The 20,184-nt window shown below is 41.2% G+C and overlaps 1 protein-coding gene across 1 annotated transcript; it reads right to left on the bottom strand.

Annotated features, from left to right (window-relative positions):
- Nucleotides 1-381: 381 nt before the first annotated feature.
- Nucleotides 382-20,177, bottom strand: serpini1 (serpin peptidase inhibitor, clade I (neuroserpin), member 1). The gene is made up of 10 exons (XM_085380045.1): nt 20,042-20,177; nt 19,297-19,492; nt 8,027-8,315; nt 6,736-6,966; nt 6,163-6,357; nt 3,606-3,810; nt 3,345-3,442; nt 2,573-2,659; nt 2,382-2,471; nt 382-2,252 (listed from the first exon to the last, which is right to left on the bottom strand). Exons 3-10 carry the CDS (start codon nt 8,292-8,294, stop codon nt 2,176-2,178), a joined length of 1,251 nt encoding a protein of 416 aa, XP_085236171.1. The 5' UTR covers nt 8,295-8,315; nt 19,297-19,492; nt 20,042-20,177; the 3' UTR covers nt 382-2,175.
- Nucleotides 20,178-20,184: the final 7 nt, after the last annotated feature.

The raw sequence follows: 20,184 nt of genomic DNA, 5'->3' as shown, positions 1-20,184 counted from the left end.
TGAATCTCACTTCTCACAGTTAAGTGAAAACACTAGGAACTGCACAGCAGTGTGGAAATGAGTCCTTGTAACTTTGCATAGAGCTTTGGCTTATTGTTAGCTGATTTAGTGCTTCCGATGGACAGACTCATTATATGATAATCTTCCTTAATAACTTTAAGAAAGCCAACTTCATTTTGTGTGGCAAACGTAACAAAAGATGTGCACATAAATGTTACATATAAACACATTACATATAAACAAAAGGAAAATATTTTTTAATCAGGATTCTTTTATTCTATTTAAGATATATTAAAATACCGACAGTTTCCTGAGTACCTGATAGTGATCATGACCAGCAGCATGACCAGAGCACAGGTCTCACTCCCTTCACCAGTTACATGATCTGCGTGCATGTGTGTTCAGGAGGGTTATGCAGGCTTGAAATAATTCCAAGATGCCTTTGGTGGAAAATGACTGGCTAAACTCCAAAGGCTTCAATAGCTAAAGCATTGCGTGTTTATCATTCACTCACTCGTTTCTTAAAAGACACAGCTGGAGCTGGTTTGGCGCATTAGTGGTTATGCAGCTTTAGAATTAGGGAAAGGCCTGTTGTTTACAATCCGCACAAGCTGTCGTGTCCTTGAATTAAAAGTGCGTTTAACTTTTGGTAACACTTTATAACACCGCCCACGATGAAAGTCGTAATTCCCCAGCACCTAAATCAGATTTCAACATTTTTAATATAATGTAGTTATATTTACATGCAAGTACTTAAAGTCAGGGACATTCGAATAAGGGGCTAAGAAATCATGTTTTTGCTGGAAATAAATAAACAATTATACTGTAAGTAAATTTAAGCACTGCATAATTTCCTGGTAATTTAGTGGAAATTAAAATACATATGTACATTGCACATTTTGGGGTGTGGGCTGTATCATGGAGTGGCTTAACCTGCTTAACTATTATTACAGGAGAGGAGACACACATTATACTCCAAGTAATTTTATTACACCTTGAGTAAAAATGGACAATTGAATAATAGAGAAATCAATTATGCACATCAATTTAATAAATATCAAATAAGAATATATAGAATAAGCCACTCCAAGGTAACAAGGGGAAACTGTTTGTTTTTCCACAAAATTACCAAGAAAATAGACAGTACTTAAAATTATTGATGCAGTCCTTAAAATGACTCCTTAAATTTACTTACAGTATTATTTAAACCTTTAAAAAAAGCATGTTAATATATTTACATTTCATTTTAAAATTAAAATGGACTAAAATTCCATTTAATTACAGGGAAATTACACCCTTAGTTGCATGATGTATTATAAAGTGGTACCTACCTTTAAAAAAAACAAGACAGCAAACAACCTCTACACACAAAGAAAGTGGTACATTTTGATGGGAACACATTCATGTTTTTATTGAATAAAATACTCAATACAGCTGGTGTTACTGTTTCTCCCTGTATGTACATCCAAAGCAGTGCAGCAGATCTTGTTCAGCGCACCTGCATGCTCCAGTCACTCTCTAAAGCAACCGCTTTAGCAAGCTTTAAGACGCCCAGCTGGGTCTTAATCAACCACTCTGATGTGATAAGGCATATTAGTTCATTAGCAGTGTAGCCATGTGCCTACAGTGTAAAAATGTCTCAATACTGTCTGGAACAGATATATTACTAAGATTTATCATATAAGGACAAAGTGTTTGCACATGTTTATTCTGCAATAAATATTGAGCATATATATGTATATAGAACACAATGTCAAATGTACAGGGATGTAAGTTAAAGTAAATATTTCCAAAGAGGAAGGGTTTTGTGCATTTTGTGGGCATGAGTGTGAGTGAGTATTAAGCTGCTGAACTTAAAAGGGTTGTGCACGAATTACATCCCAGGTGTACTTCCAGCTCACATACATACAAACCCTACTTTACTAGAGAATATTTACAGCTTCCTCTTTCTGCACGTCTCTATCCAGGAATTTAAAGCTCCCAGTATCAAAACACAGCCACGTAACGTGTCAAATGTCATGTTTCAATATATAATATATCATATAATATTCAGCTTATAGATCTATTTTTTTTCCATAAAGAGTATAAAACACAGCTGAAGATGGTGACACAAGATAGGTAGCATTTATGACGTCAGGATCTGATTGGCTGAGACTGTGTGACCTCATGTCACAGTTACATGGAGTCAAAGTCATGGTCGTTGGGATCGATGATCTCAGGAGTCATGACTCTGCCCATGAAGAGGATGGACCCTGGAGGAAGACAAAAACAAAAACGTATCCCTTATATGTACCAGCTTACTTAAAATATGTATTTTGTAGGTGATGCATAGACGCACAAACCACAGATTACTCGTATTTTCCACACAGAGATTAACGCACCTGTTCTCCTGTTTCTGATAATGAAGAAGAATGGGTGATCAGCCATGACCTGTGGGTACAGGACCAGAGTCCTGGTCAGGGCAATCATTCCTAAGACACGGGGAAATAAAAATAAAAAAAAAACATCAACATTTATACACAACAAAATGCCATGCATTTAGTCATGTGTGGACTAAAACACAAAAATATACCTGAACCAACAGCTCCCTCTGCCCCCTCCTCTGTCACCTCCAGGTAGGCCTTCTGCACCGCTTTCCCAATGTACAGATCCTCAACATCTGGATAATGTACACAGAAAAAACACAGCACATCGCCTTTTCTTTATAAGATGTATGCATATCTATGCTGAGGTCTAGAATATATCCTGTTACTGACTGAATCAGGATTGCAAGCCAAACATATGGGTCACATCAAGTCACAAGCATTGGTTAGAAACTATTCTTTAGCCAATGATTGCTTTTTAACATTGCCCCCAGTTATCTACCAGCCTGTCTGAACAGAGCGTGTCCTCTGAGTAGATATTTGGCTGAGGAAGTGTTAGCAAGTGCAAGATGTGCCCGAATTCAGTACTGCCTACTCTGTTTCACTATACATCACCAACTCCACCTGATAAGAACAAGTGGTCTTGAGCTAGATTGATAATCCTGAGGGAAACTGACATTATAAAGTTGTTTCAAATATTAAGTAGTTATCAATTTAGCTGAATATTACTTATGTGTCCACGTTATTTACCCTGACATATTTATGTCCCTATTTCTTTGCCTCTGTGGATCTACCTGTCTCACTCTGTGCATCTATTTTTAACAGATGACGTGACAGCTCTGACCTGCCCACTCAGTGCCAGTTACCTTGGTTACCTTGGAAAGTACTGAAGGCTATTTCACTGCTCCCCAGAAGAACAAGTATTAAATGTTACATACTGAAGCGTTTTAGAAGTTTATGCGCTTCATTTTTATGCCTCACCTGTCATGGCAGAGAGATCAGCATTGTTGGTGAAGATGTTCTTTATTCCCAGTTCCTGCAGAGTGTCCTTCAGATCGATCTTCTGCTCCACCTTAAACCTGAACAGGTGAGGTTTGACTTAGAGTTGAGTTTGGGATTCAAAAAGGGGACTATATAATGTAAATGGTCTAAAGGCGCAAAGGTGACAGATGAAGCTAGCGAAACATACCACAACATAAGTGAGAGGTGGTGAGTGGACTTGCACATATATAAAAGTCTCACCTCGGTAGGTAGACTTCCACCTTCTGTCGTTTGACATTGTTAGCCCACTCCTCCAGCAGCGGCGCTTTAATGATGGGCTCCAGGGAGGCCAGAGGTACTTCCTGCCGAGGAAGAACGATCATCATGGACATGTCCTCTCCCTCGTAGGGCATTTCCAACACCTGGTACACACCGCCGGCCTCCTGTGAGCCGTCACTGAATTCGCCTGATAGGGAGGAAACATACAAATCTGTGGGTATTGATGGATATATGCAAAAGCTTGCACGCTCATATTGTATGTGCTGGTGGCCCCCTGTAATGGGTTTGTGAAGTTCACTGAGGAGGAACATTTACAAATGGAAGCACGCTGAGGCGCAATGATTGGCTGTATTGATTACAGAGTGCGTGTGGTCATTTCCCCCAATGCTTTAATTAAAAACCACTGACGCTTAACTTCAAAGGCTTTGCTTACACTTTGTGTGAAAATGGATTACATCCATTGTATACTGTATGTAGTCGCCTAGTACTAACAGCACCCTGTTGAAAGCCCAAGAAAAATTCAGTTATGCAGTGAAAGTAAGTGTGTTTGACTATGTCTTTCAGTTAAATGCCCCCCCCGCCGCACAAATATGATCATGACTTTCTGCAGGTGGAAATTAAACCAAGTAAGCCTGTAAAGTATAGCGGTAAAAAACAATAGTGAAACAAAAACACCTCAGTTTATATCAATAAAGATGTGTAGCTGCATAGCAGAGACCACCCTCACTAACTTCTAATGCACACCCAGTCATTTTGTTTTATAAGCCTGAAATATGACAGAAATTGGCTTCAGGGGTAATTCCTAGTAAGCTTTTAAGGGGTAAAGAGTTCAATCTGAACATGCTGCTTAGATTTTGGAGTATAAGATAAAGTCTATGAAGAATTTGATCCCATTCTTTGCACACAAATCTTCTTTTGAAGCTGCTTTAAAGGGGAAAATTACAACAAAAAGACTGAACACCCTTCATTAAGTGAGCATTCTTGCTGTTAGGGAAGCAGCCACGCAGCAGATAATGTGGCCTCCCGAAACATTTTACTTAACCAATATGATTTCGCTTCATAATGCACAATCACACTCTGTGGATCGTGCTGCAGAAAGCAACCATTTCCCTAAGGACCTGTCCTTGTTTTGCAGCTCTCAAATACGCCATATCCACACCCATTCACACATGCACAAATTTCCTTGATCCTGTGTATGTGAGCATGTGTGAATGTAGGTGTGCGCGAGCATCCTCGCTGCAGTCGTACACAGACGGGACCAAAATAACTGAAATGCACCAGCGTTTGCAGCAGAGCCATAAGACTGTGATGCGACTGTTTTTGGCAGTACGGCACATTAAGAAGGATGCGGAAGAAACAGACGAGAGTCAGTCACATGTAACAGCACAGCAGACAAACTGCAGGGTTCTGTGCAGTATTGCATCTCCCAGCAAAACAGAAATTTACCGTGTACAGTACATCTAAGCTCTGGAACTTAAAGACAGCATAGATCCAGAGAATAAACCAATGGCACCTACGTCGATTTAGTTACATAATAACTAAACTGTAACATCACAACTTGGTTACAAAAAAATTACTACTGCATTGTGCAAAACAGTGTGCATGTTGCAACTTAATGACAAAGACTTAATAACAGAAGTCAAAAAGTCTAATCAGATTTCTGCAGATCATTACATTTAAGCAAAAAAAAAAAAAAAAAAAAAAAAAAGGAATATAAAAGTTTGGGTTACTTTAATGGTATTAGAACTAGACACAGATAAAACATCCTCCAGAGGCTAACAGAAAAGAAAAAAGGACATATGCTGAACAACAAAAAAAAAAAGAAATCAACACACTTAAAAAGAAAACAAAGCAAAAGCCTCCCTTTATTTGTACCTTCAAAACTAATATAGTAGCGCACAGCTTAGCACAGACTGTGACAATTAAGTGCTGATATTTCTGACACGAAAAGCTTTCAAAACCTCCACTAAGTTGAAAAGACGTACCAGCGGTGTCTGTGCGAGTGAACAGAATTTTAACCGAGCTGAAAACAGGAGCCTATTTCAGGGAATAACACTCGACATGACATATGAATATTTTACAACAAATGGTAAATGGTAAATGGCCTGTATTTATATAGCGCTTTACTAGTCCCTAAGGACCCCAAAGCGCTTTACATATCCAGTCATCCACCCATTCACGCACACATTCACACACTGGTGATGGCAAGCTACATTGTAGCCACAGCCACCCTGGGGCGCACTGACAGAGGCGAGGCTGCCGGACACTGGCGCCACCGGGCCCTCTGACCACCACCAGTAGGCAACGGGTGAAGTGTCTTGCCCAAGGACACAACGACCGAGACTGTCCAAGCCGGGGCTCGAACCGGCAACCTTCCGATTACAAGGCGAACTCCCAACTCTTGAGCCACGATCGCCCCAAAGATTAACATTTTACATAACCTCAGGAAATATGAGCTGAAAATCAAGGCCTGCGGAGAAAATGCCATGAGTACAAATCTAAAACTGCAAACACACACACATACACTGTTCTTTCCTACCATAGTAGAAGTCTCCCTGCTGGTACATCATGAGTGTCTGGACTTCAGAGCCATCATCTCTGCTGAAGGAAAAGGTCCTGGTGTTCTCCGGCCTGAACTGGTTTTTCCAGGAGCCTCTGAAATAAACTGCGTTCACCAGGGTCAGACGGGTCACGCTGCTGAAGTCATCGGCTGAGAGCAGAGCCCGGATTTTACCTGGAGGGAGCGATTTGTACGCTTTGTTTAAAACACCTTGGTTTCCATTAGCGCTAAGATAGCCCCCTACTGAGGTGGTTTTTAGCATGTGGATGCAATTACACAAAAACCAAGGTGTTGCAACTGCTTTGACAATGTACCATGTCAGCAGCTCATAATCGGATTGTTGTTGTCTGAAGAAGAAGGTGCACGCATACACCATGCTCTTGGTTAGCAACGTGCATGGAGGCTACTACCATTGCTGTATGTTTAAATCCATTACTCCAGACTCCTAAACATCAGGCAGATTTTAACAGAGGATAGCTGTATATCTATCAGTATGCATTCATTCAGTCTCTTTAACAGCATCCCCACTTTTTCCCTCTCTCTGTAACTTACTGTCGGTGTGATTCTCCACCCATTTGTTGATCTGCTCAGCCACGGCAGACGATTCGCTGAAGTCAACCGTTTCCACGTCAGCTCGGAAGTACTTCTTCATCAAATGCAGAAACTCTGGGTTAAAGGTGACATCTTCCTGCAAAAACAGGCTGTTGGCAAATCGGATCACATAGTGGCTGTCATCATCCAACAGGGCCGCTGTCAGGTTCTGGAGCAAGGAGAACTCGACACCTGGAGAACAAAAGGACAGACACACGTTCTTACTTTAGACATTATTTAAAAGCTTTGAGCATCACATGTGCTGTTATACAAGATCATTTGAAAAAATACATATTCTAAAAATCCAAGATTTTTTAAAATTTGTCCGACCCATAGAGGGCAGTTTTCCTCTTTGCACCAGTCCATCTTAAAAACGCTTCATCACAGAGAAAATGGAGGCATTTTAAAAATCTTTTTACCAACAACGGTTCCTGTGAGTTACACTACAAAACCTTATTTATTTTAAATGCGATGTCTGAAGGTCCACAGATCATAGCCTATCAATATCACTTCATCTCTTGTGTCCAGGTCCTCTGAATCTTTTAATTCTATTATGTACTATAACGAATAAAACCCCCAAATTATTTTATCTTATTTTGACAAATTTTCTCCTTAAATTATTGATCCAATCTTTCCGGTGAACCTCTCCCCATCCCCCACCCAGGGGAGGCTATGACTCAGTCAGTGGAGCGGGTCGTCCACTATTTGGAGGGTCAGTGGTTTGATCCATGCCTTCTCCAGCAACGCGATAGATTAGCGACCTGTCCAGGGTGTACCCCGCCTCTCGCCCTATGACAGGTGGGACAGGCTCCAGCCTTCCCCTGTGACCCTGAATTGGATAAGCGGAAGAAAATGGATGGATGGACGGGAAGACACTGAACCCAGAGTTACCTCCGATCCATCCATCAGAGTGTAAATGAATGTTAGGTTCAAAGAACGCATAAATGGTTGACTGAGGCTTGTAGTAAGAGCTTTGAGTGGTAACATAGAGTAAAAAAACAACTTCAGCTTATAAATAATATTCTATTCTATAATATATTATTTTTGCACCATAGCAATAGATATACAATACAATATATAACTGTTTCAATCGTTCATGTGTATAAAGGTGTATAAGAGAAGGAGAGCCCCTGAATCCTACTCCTCTTGTGTAAAGAAATACATTTGCATTTGTTGTGTCAAAGACTCATCTCCACTCACTTACTCCTGACCTTGACGTGTGTGTGAACTGCTGCTTATAAACACGTTTCACCTGGCAGCAGATGGCTGAATCCGACAGCCTGTCGTATCTCCTCTAGTGAAGCCCCCCTGGCTCCCAGCTCCACCATGCCCAGGGCCACGGCCACGCTCAGCGGGGAGAAAATGATGTTGTCTTGACCCCCTGCTGCCTGCAGCCTTTGGTACAGTCTGACCGAGAACTCTGATGTAGTGTCCTCTGGAATGTCAGCCGCACGGCAACCGTAGCCCGGCAACAGGATGGAGAGGAGGAGGAGCGGGGACAAAACGTCCAGGATCAACATCGCAGCACAGACCACAGAGGGCTGAGTGAAAGAGGGCGGGTATGCAGTGGATTGAAAGAAAAAGAAAGATGAGAAATTTATTATGAAGATTGAGAGAACGGTGGGATAAGAGGAGCAAGGTAGAAGGAAAAAAGAAGGAGAGGCAATTAAGTTGAACAATATGTTTGAAATATAGATGGAGAGAGCCAAAGATATATGGAAGGATGGAAAAAAGGAGGATGCAGACATATAGATGAGAGAAAATTATTAGGAATAAGAAATGTGGTCAAAAGTAGAGTTTAGATGGGACAGAGAGGCAAAGGTAGAGACAACAACACGCAGGAGAGATAATGTGATAAAGCAAAAAAGATTATTGAGCGGGGGAGATGAAGGACAAGAGGATTTTTGGAAGAGACAGACAGAGATGAAAGACACAGTAGAGATGTAGGATGATGAATAGGACGAGAGAGAGTTAGAAAACATCTGTCAATCAACCAGTCTGCCCATTTTAATTTTACAGGGGAATAAAAAAAATACATGTATACAAATACTCACTGTGCCAAATTCCCTCCTCCTTAAATCACAGTAAAGTACTGTCAGCTAGACATCGCATGCACTGTAATCTACAAAAACACTTCCTTACTCTAGAAAAATGTTTTATACTATGATGTTACTGTAACATTCAGTGTAACAGTCAGAGCTGAGGTGCTACAGGAAGTTTATACCTGCTTCTAAATTAAATCGACCAAAAGCGCTATAAGAAGCAGTAGGACTCTTGCAAAGGTAATGTATCATTATCCTAAGATGTACAGTAGATATCATGATGTTCAGTGTTACATGGTAGCAGAAGTCATCCGAGAAATGGAAAAATACTGTTAAAATGTATGAAAAAGAACAAAAGAGGCCATGACACATACAGTACATGTGTGAAGCTGACTACAGCGAGTACTGCTATTCAGAGCACATCCGCTAAATGAACTTCTAAATATTTCATGGCCATTCTTATCATCTTGAGTAAAATCAGCTTCTTTCCTTTAAAACATGCTTTGCTCTGTGCGTTTTGAAGGTTTCTGATGTGAACGGGCAATTTTCTTTCCGTTTGTGGAGAGTAAGTGACTTGGAAAAAGGCCTTTACCTTCCCCTCATCCTCCATCCTTCCCCTTATCTTGCCATGCCAACAGTTCTGGCCCTCTTTTCCCCTCTTGCTCTTATCCATATTTAATCCTGTCCTCACCACTCCTTTCCTCTCTCCCTCTCTCTTTACATCCCCAGATTGATGGGGAGTATGCACACACACACACACACACACACACACACACACACACACACACACACACACACACTGTGGCGCTCTTGTTGCCAAGCAACATTGTTTTTTGCTGGCCAAACAGAAAAAAAAAATCAAGTGATCATTTCCATAAACATGGAGGAAGTTATCAGGTGCAGGGCGCGTGAGATAGAGAGCATTTGTTTTGCTGTTTGTCTCTCTGTTGTGCTGTTACTATTATAGGTTGTATAAAGGGTTCAATTAGCAGCCCGGCTGGAATCTGCTGGCTGCACGTGCGAGATGGCAGGTGTTGGTGGTGACAATGTACCTGAGTGTCAACAGCATAAACAATGGGCAGCAGCCAGAAAATTAGTGCCCCACTCTGCTGCATCCTGTTCTTTCCTCTGCTCTGCTCTGGCATGTGGCAAACAATCTACCTTCCTGAAATGAACCGGTCCAGCCCTGCTACACTGTTATATGCACTTTACTGTATCTGCTGCATGCTTCATGTACCACAGTCCTCCACTGTGATCCAACAGCTACCTGATCACAGTGGATCAACATGTTCCTGTAATACTATTTCTTTTACTCACAATCTGACGGTAAAAACAGCTCACAGAGGGGGGAAAAGGAAAAAAGAGTAACTTTTCTTTGGTTTAGAAAAATAAAAAGAACACAAGCGTTCTTTTAAAAGATTTAAACCATCAAAAGAAGAAAGAGGCAGAGAAGAGAGTGAGTTTCACAGAAAAGGAAAATCAGAGAGTACTGAAAGACTTAAATAATGGAAATAAATGAACAAAAATCGCTAGCCTCAACCTTCAAGTAACACCCCAGATTAAACCAGTACAGTTGAACGTGCCTGCTTATATTTTACACCGTACTGTTGCTCTCATTCCTGTTGCAAATTGCACACCACCACATGTCACTTCCTTCTCAGGTGACACTTCTCAGGTGACAGTCGAGAACTTGTCTTGTACTCTGGCATTGCAGGGACCATGAAGCCTGGTGGATTTGCATCCATCAGTCTGAGCAAATGGAAATTTATTTGACTTTCCAATTTTCCTTCACACGCAGTCACCTCCAGAATCCCTTGTCACTTACACTTTGCTCTCCATGTAACCAAGTAATACACTCAGAGGAGACTTTATTAGGTACACCTGTTCAGCCAATCACATGGCAGCAACTCAATGCATTTAGGCATGCAGACACAATATTAATTGGTTAGGTGTTTGCAGTTTTAGTATACAATCTGATTGCCTTGATCATATTTAAAATATCACAGTTGCCAGCTGAGAGTCAATGAATTAACCATTAGCTGACCCTAAAAAGACACTGCTGATTGCCTGTGTAACCAAAGCCTAATACAGCTCATTATAGTGTCCCAACGCTCCCAAACCTATTAAAAACCCATCAACGAGCCACACAATCATATCCAGTAACATGCTGCTTCACTAAAGTCAACATGGACACTGTTGTTTACTTATTTTGTCTCAATACCACACGCACTGTCACCCTAGAGCAAGAAACACATATTAGTCCACAGCTAAAAATAGTCCCCAGCCGATTCACAATTTACTCCTATTTAAGCAACCTTTGCCCAGCGGGTTTGAAGAATGTGACTTTTTGCTTTTTGTTTTACATTTTCAGTTAAAACGAATGTGCTCCAGGCCGACATGCACACTGACAGGCTGTTGGTTTGTGTGCTTTCATTGGATTTGGTGACAGTGACTCTACCATTATCCTTTAATGTTTTCATTCATTATGGTCAACAAATGCAGAGTGAAAACACCAAAATGTGAAAAGAAATAAATGCATTAAACTAGCTGTATATAAACGGTGGGTACGGCCTTGAACATCAACTTCAAATAGACTTAAAAAAAAAAAAAAAAAAAAAAAGATTAAATGACTCCTTGAAGGCTCGACGCTGATGTATTTGTTAATTACACCATTCGTTACATGCACACCTGTTCTCAGATATCATGCTGTAAGTCTGACACTACAGAGAGCAGAGAAGTCCAGAGAAAGTATAAGGGGCCGAGGGAAAGGAGGGGGCGGCTGGCACAGATGTAAATGGAGATAATGTTCCTGACCTTCTGAGCTGTGGGAGCTGAACTTTCCTCAGACAGTCAGCCTTGTTTTCTGTAAGGAAAGATCCAGCCATGCAGTAAAGTCGGGGAAAGCAGTGTAGAGTGCAATTGTGCGCGCACCTCATTGTGTGTGTGTCTGCATACAAGTGTGCATGTGTGAGTGGATAATAACACCATGGGTGGCTGGCTTTTTACTTGTAACATCGACACCATTCTGACCTTTTTCGGCTGAGGATCCCACACTCTTCCATTTTAACCACTGACGACTATGAGACCAACTTCGGCGCTGATCTTCTCAAGTGGGTCTCCCAGCATGCCACCCAGGTAATCCAGGAAAGACAACACCCAGCTACACATAATGTCCTCTCGTGACTGAAAGAACCTAATATGTCAGAAAATCCTTTATGGTTTAAGTTGCAAGACTTTAATCCTGATAACTGAATTAATTCTGTGCGATTAAACTCTGTGGCCTTTAAAGGCAGCCTTTAATCTCTCAGTGTAATCCTAATTCTCAGACAAAACAGATCGGCAGTTGACATTTCCACAATTAAAGCATGACGTCACCCAAAATCACAGCACGTAGGTTAATCCTTACTGCCATTTAAACCCAACACCTTGAGGTGGCACGCTTCGGAGACCGGAGGAATTTATTAAACATGAACATCCTCATTCACTGTTCAAATCCACACACACACACACACACACACACACACACGTTTCCACATGCAATTCCAAGACAAGGTTTCTACGGCAACTACAAGTGATGGACATTTTTCATTTTGCCAGGAGACAAGTCCTCAGATTTTTTTTTCCCTCTACCCTCTCTTTCTCCTTCTGTTTAGGCAGATATACATTTTATGAATCTGTTCAGCAATTTCGGTCTTCACTAACCTCGTCTCTTTGCAAGAACTCTGCGCACCAGTTACAGTTCTGTCACGTAAAACTGTTTGGTACAAACACACACACACACACACGCACGCACGCACACACGCACTGACTGCAGCTGGTTATTTTGCAAAAACAAGGAAAACTTCTGCTGTTTTTCTCCACTTTTCCCTGGAAACAAGGAGCTGCAGCAAAGTCCTCCAACTGTGCCTCCTGCTTAGGCACGCTTCAAATCTCAGCACTCTACTTCACTTTGGCTCCAAGTACACTCCAAACTGCTGAAGCTTTGACAAGTTCTGTGAAAATGCTAACAACCCGTTTCATCAAGGCCTATTCCTTGGGGGGGGGACTGCAGAGAATGATGTCTATGATCATCTGTGGCCCAGAAAAACCTTGAATTTCTGCAACGGATGATCTGTTTAGACTGGCAGGGGCGATCTGGTGTGATTTGGGGCGATTGTGGCTCAAGAGTTGGGAGTTCGCCTTGTAATCGGAAGGTTGCCGGTTCGAGCCCCGGCTTGGACAGTCTCGGTCGTTGTGTCCTTGGGCAAGACACTTCACCCGTTGCCTACTGGTGGTGGTCAGTGGGCCCGGTGGCGCCAGTGTCCGGCAGCCTCGCCTCTGTCAGTGCGCCCCAGTGTGGCTGTGGTTACAATGTAGCTTGCCATCACCAGTGTGTGAATGTGTGTGTGAATGGGTGGATGACTGGTTGTGTAAAGCACTTTGGGGTCCTTAGGGACTAGTAAAAGCGCTATACAAATACAGGCCATTTACCATTTCACCATGAATATGTTTAGCTTATAAAGGCCTTTGCAGTATGGAGATAATGGCGTCTGATTATCATTCATGAATTTAAACTTTTCCCTAGAGGTGCCATAGAAGCTGCAGTTTACATGAATTTGAATTAAGCCAGATGCCAAAAGAAGCATGCATGCCCGCATTAAAAACAATTACACTTCCATAGAACGGGCATCATTAATCTTAAACTGCTCGTGTCTCTGTGAGCGTCTATTTTGCCAGCTTAATGAGTACCTGTTGCTCAACCGCTCATGTGAAGAATCCCAAGGACAAGGAAATATTTACATAGGGAGGGCTGCAATAAAGCCCACTGCTGGTGGAGCCCATTGCAGTCAAAGAGCACTAAACTCCTGTGGTGAGGGAAGAGACTTCCATTACAGCGCACAATAAATTTCATCCAATTCATCAATCAAACTGTCTGGTCTGCTCACGCCCCCTGCTCCCATCTAACCAAGCAGCTAACTGCAGCTAAATGGCTGCAAAGATGTTATCTAAAGAAGCCCTTTCAGGGACCCAACCCTTCAAACCACAATCATCTTCCTTGCAAAAGTACATGCTCACCTCTGTTTACTTAAAATGAATGCAGCAGAAAATGTTAAAGCACTCACAAAAGAATAATGTGCAATGGATGAAACAAAACAGCAAAAATTTTATATGATGGGAGTTATTTAATATTCAAAGGAATGATAACACAAAAAGCTGCTACAATTTAATGACTCAGACTTCTTTTATCACCAGGTGGTATACATTAGTGGCAACATGATGCTAAAATGGGGTAAAGTAAAAGACAGTGACACGAACCAAATCACAAAAATCCCAGCTAACGTGCACAATATTTTAAATTAGTTAGGATTTAGCTCAAATTAACAGGAACACTAAAATCCAAATAGCAGCTCGGTTCTATTCTGTGCAATTCTTTCGTTTAGCTTTTGAAAGGGAGTGAAAAAAAAAAAATCATCTTCTCTCCAACAACTTTGGGATTAACTCGTTTATAGCTTTTAATTTGGAAAGGGGCCATTTTAATGAATTAAGTTTTCTCAATCACATGAAATTGTAATCGAGCGTGAAATGTGTTACAGATTGTTATTCTTTCTGTAACTAAGAAGTGAACAGAAGATTTGTGCTGTATTACACAGGGATACAGAGGAGAGGAAAACTCTGTTTCCACAGGCTCAGGACTGATTACCTAAATCTGTCTGCTGCTTTTATAGCATTATTATTAGTGAAGGATGGGTTATGTATGATTGAGAGTGCAAGCCACAATGATGACACAGCAGTCGGTGCTGTAGCAACACCTTATTAGTCACTGTTATTTAGTAACTGTTAAGCATAAGTAGGTGCAATCAGCTTTGTTTAAGTTTGGTTAAGCACCACTCTAATTCTGGCCCTGCAGTTCACAACCATTCCCGTGGTACTTTTGTTTGCCATGTGATTGAATGTAGCCTGTGCATGGCTAATGTCAGAACATTAGCTTATCCAGTGCCTTGTTAGTAATGACACACTGTGCTATTGAAGCTGCCTGGAGTCCCAAGATGCTCACTGCACACTCCACAGAGGGCAAACAGAGGTTAACAACTCTTTATTAATCCCTGCTAACAGAGACATCCAGAGGGAGAAGCACATACACAGACACACACTCACAGAGAGGTACAAGGACCCTTTTTTGGTAGAAAATTAGCAAAAGAGGAGAAGACACAAATAAAAACAGACAGACAAATATGATTGTGGCAGGAGGTGTACTGAGGAGCTGCATGGAGGTAGCTTAGCAGCACTGACTCTGAGCCAGTCATATCTCACGGCCCCCTGCACGGCATGGCAAGATGGTTGACTGCTCCCCACGCTCTGTCCTGGCACACCAAACAGTGTCTCTTTTTCTTCGTCCATATCAGGACGGACACACACACACACACACACACACACACACACACACACACACACACACCCCACCCCCCTCTGGTGCTGTGGGAGCACATTTAGAAGGTTTGAGTTGTAATTGGATCGGCCTTTATTTGGGGTCAGCGGTAAAAGTGAAAAGACTGGAGGCTTTTTCAAATGGTCTACAGCATAGGAAAGGTCACTATCAACTAGTCCTGTGGGGGAAGCGTACACATACAGTCACGTTCGTAAGTGTTTGGACAACGACACGATTTTTGTGCAGCTTTGGGACTGTGCATTGCTACAGTGTATTTTAAATAAAACGTTCAGGATGTAAGTGAAGGTCAGACTTTCAACAAAAATACTCTATTAGCTGTTTATGGATTACAGCCGTTCTTATCCACCGTCGCCGATTTTCAGGGAGTCCAAAGTAAATTGATCAATTTCCTGACAAGCAGTTTCATGGTTAGGTGAGGCGTGCTCCCTAATTATTTTATTACAAATTAAGAAAATGAGAAATCTAGAGTTGATTCGATAGCATTTGGTAGCTTTTCAGTGGAATATTAAATATAATAAACAATGAATGCACTGAGCAGCTCAGCAGCATTAAAAGGTCTGAAAGACCACAGAAGACAACTATGATGACAGATTTATTTCTATGGTTAGGTTAAGCATCTTCACAACATCTAACCAAGTCAAGAACATTCTTGAAGAGGTCGGACTGTCACTGTCAAAGTCTACAATCAAGAGACTCCTTTAAGAATGTAAATACAGAGTTTACAACAACCTGCAAACCTCTGGTTACACTGAAGAACAAGAGGGCCAGACTGGACTTTACCAGAAAATATCTGAAACAGCCTACACAGCTCTGGAGATTATTCTTTGGACAGATGAAACCGAGATGAACTTGTACCAGAATGATGAGAAGAGAATGGTATGGAGAAGGAAGGAAATGCATATTATCTGTCAAACAACGCAATGTTATGACATGGGTCTATATGGCTTCCAGTGGAGCTGGGCAGCTATTGTTTATTGATGAGGTGACGCTATACTCTCTGCTCAGATTCAGCTAAATGCTGCAAAACTGATTGGACAGCGCTTCACAATATAAATTGATAATGATCCAAAGCAAAAGCAGTCCAGGGTTTTTTTTTAAGGCAGTGAAACTGGATATTCTTCAATGGTCAGGTCAGGCACAACAGTGCAGCTTTTAGTTACTGAAGGCGGTACAGGCCTGGCATCTCAAGGGAAACTGAAGCATTTGATGACTGCAAGGGATTTTTACAATTATATTAGTTTGTCTTATTATCATCTTGTAATCTCTGGAAAAAAAAAAAGTCGAAATTTCAACACATTTAATGCAACTTAAAAAAAAAAAAAATGCTTTGAAAGTCTGCACTTTAATCCCATATTGATGGCTTGATTTACAAAACAAGGCAAAACTACAAAAAAAACATGCGTCGTTGTCCAAATACTTACAGACCTAGCAGTGCCCGTATATCTGGGGTGGTAACAGAGATAAGAAAAAAGAGACAAGGCAGGTGATCCTCAATAAAAAGCTGTGACGAGGCTGCCGAGAGGCAGAGTGATAATGAAGGTTTCGAAACTGTTAGCTTGCAGGTGTAAACATTTAGGGAATAAATTAAACTGATTTTGAGTTAAAGTCTTCTGACTACAGATGTAAAAAAAAAAAGAAAAAGAAAAAAAAGAAAAGAAAAGAAGCTGGGCAATGCGAAAATCTTGTTTTGTTTTTTTTTTTGTTTTTTTTTTCCCCAGAGGAGACACATGATAGCAGGAAATGCACAGGTGCATTCATGACGGCTGCATTCAAGCCAGGTGAGGTCATGCATCCTGTGTCTACACTTAGTACCTGCTGAACAGCTAGTGGTGCAAAAGCAGCAGTCTACTTTGTGAGTAGTATGTGTTTTGCATATAGATTGGGTTATCAAATGACTGTCACCATTTTATTTTCCTCCTCAGATAGATCTTCTACTTGCACTCATCCTCTCTCCTCTACACTTTGCATCACAAATCAATCAACAGATCAGTTCCAGGGTACAAGTGTATAAACACAGGTACGTATTACACTTGTTAAATGAAACAAAATAATTTTTTAAAAACCCTTTAATTGTATGCAATACTCACACTTGCAGATAAACACACAATTTTTAAATCGTTTACAAATTTTTAAAAGCATACCTCAGTATTTTAGGTAGCTTTAGGTGTTAAGATCCTCTATGTTTTCAATGCTTTCCAACATGGATGCATTTAATTTGGGATGCCAGCTTTTGGCAGCTTTGCTACCTAAATCTAAGATGAGCTATTTCCGTTGTTTTGACGTCTTCCCCTCACCTGACTGCTTTCTCTTGGAATATTTCTGCTCCCTCATCCTCAGATCTGTCCAAATATAAGCTAAATATCCTGTGTATTTGCTGCCGCTGAGCACACTCGGGACAAACCTGCGGCTTGAAAGCGTATATGCAGGTAGCGTGCTTCGGTTTGTTAGTTTATTTTACGCAGAACAAAAAAGGCAGAAGAAAGACCACACAAGTGCACTGCATGCACAGTGTGCTCAGTAACTGTGGGGCGAAGACACGTACTGCAGAACACAGATGTTAAACTTCTTCTTATGGTTCACACGGCAGCACATAGCAAGCTTGGTCCCAGCTTGAGGAAACAGAGTATCTTACTTACTGCTCCTTATTCTCGCAGCCACACGTGTAGCTGACAGATGCACGTCAGCAGTCCTGCACACATACAGATTTGTAAGGTTCTTGTTAGCATTCGCACACACAAGCAATCACAGCTCGGCGTGCTGTGCCGTTCAAACCCAGGCACTTACTTTTCCCTCCTCTCTCATTTTGTTTCGCTAGGACGATTTGAAAGACATTTAATTATTGAAATGCAATTAATGCAGTACTCTGTGGGAAAAGAGAGAACACACACGCACACACACATGTATGCTAGCGCTGAAACCGTAGGCAGGCACAGGGGGGCAAACAGCAGGCTATCAGCGGGGATTAACCAGTGATTCAAATCCATATGGGATTAATACATTGAGATTATGACCTAAAAGGATACTCTGTTTTCCTGTTTCCCTAAATGAGGATTTAGAAAAGTCACTGTTTTAGTGGCAGAGATAAGCAGATGTGAGAGGTGGATTGAGAGAATGAGACATGAGAGAGGAACGCTGAAATATTTATTGCGGACTTTTGCTTTGCTACTCACATAAATGCCACATAGAATAGGTGATATCATGAGAAAAATAACCAAAAAAAAAATAAAATCATAAATGTTTTAGTGCAATCTAATCATACTGCAATAATTCCATCTTTTACTGCAATGTTTGACCAGATTTTTCCGTCTTTCTTTTGTCCACTGCTATTTAACATAAATAAAACAGACAGTAGGTATACATTTGACTTATCGATGGCCATCAAAGCCATCATGTACACACACATTCATATACAGAGATCTGCATTAAAGGAATAACAAGTGGTGTGTATGTGTGTTACTGTGGGGTAGGGATAAGGCAGGACCAAGCTACTACAATCTGCCTCGTTATTTCACACACATTCACTCAATGCGCCTTTGCCTATATTTCAAGGACAAGAGCCCCAACACATCGACTGAAGCTGATTTCAGTTCAAAAACAAAAAACAAACAAACAAACAAAAAAAAAAAAAAAAAAAAACCCATACAAGAACTACAACAATTTAACCATGCACCACCGATGAAAATTAAATAGCCCTGGGTAGTGGACACACGGGTAACGGCTTTAATCAGTGTGGGCTTGGGAAAAAATACGTTTGGCTCCAATGTGCGTCTCCACCCGCCCCCCCTATTAAAAGCCCACACATGTTGATTACAGCAATCATAATCCTTTTACACTCGTCCATAAAATGCCCCATTACACCTACTCATTCCTGACAGCTTAATAAACAGAAATTCCAGTGGAAAAACTCAGAAATATCACATTCTTCTGTTATCGTGCAAAAGCTGAGCACTTACGGTTTTCTTATCTCAATATGGTTCACATAAATCAGCACCGGCGTTGTGACTGAACCATAGATATGTATTTATATGTATTATTGCCAGAAACGGTTCTTACCGATAAAGGGCGTACGGTTGGTTGGGATGGAAGGATGAATAAGTGCGGTCTCTCTCTTTGCTGCTCTCCTCCGCAGCTCACTGTTTCTTCGTTTGCCGCAGACCCCGCCCACTCCACGCCGATTGGTCCAATGAGCGTTGATCAAAGAGTTTAGGCGTGAGGTGAAATAGTAACTGTCTCCAGCTTCCTTGTATGTCTGTGAATCCGTAAAGCTTCAAGTTACTCTCATTCCAAACATATTTTTTGACCATTCTGACGACAGCCTCTTGATTATTTTATGAAATAGCAAAGATGTATCACATCTCTCTCTCTCTGTTTTGTTTCTTTGTTTGTAAAAGCTAACCTCCAGCTTAATAATGGTCCTGGAGGTTAGCGGTTAGCACAGTTTCCCTAGCAAACAACGTTCTGCAGTAACGCACAATGCTAATAATTGTTAACAGCCGCATCCTGTCAGTATTAACGTACCTTTAATTAAGCCTGGTATTTCTGCGCAACTGACGATATTTTAGCTTTTTGGCAGCGAACTCTCTTGACCGTCGTGAAAACCGTTAATTTTGTTCTTCTGATAGCTAGCTACCTTATCATTCGTGTCATGTTAATTGTAGACACAAATCTTAACTGTAGACGCATATACACATTCATATCAATATTATATTATGTTTTCTTAAACATGGTTAAAATGTGTGCGCTCATACCGCAGATAATATTCGTCTCATACTCGACTTAAGGGTTAAAAATCCATTACCTGGGAATTGAAGTCTATTTCGGTGTCCCCGGCAATAACGAAACATTGAGGGCGTCCATAGGAAGAACTACAAACAGCCTGGAGCGACGCCAACGGGCAGCTCCCAACACCGCCCAACCTGGCTCTCGTCTGCACTTTTATTA

Source organism: Rhamphochromis longiceps, linkage group LG14 (genome assembly GCF_057381845.1).
Source record: "Rhamphochromis longiceps isolate RC_006_pf linkage group LG14, R_longiceps_female_GT1.1, whole genome shotgun sequence".
Lineage (NCBI taxonomy): Eukaryota > Metazoa > Chordata > Actinopteri > Cichliformes > Cichlidae > Rhamphochromis > Rhamphochromis longiceps.
Note: the sequence above shows the minus strand (reverse complement) of the source record. Positions and strands in the feature narration are given on the sequence as shown.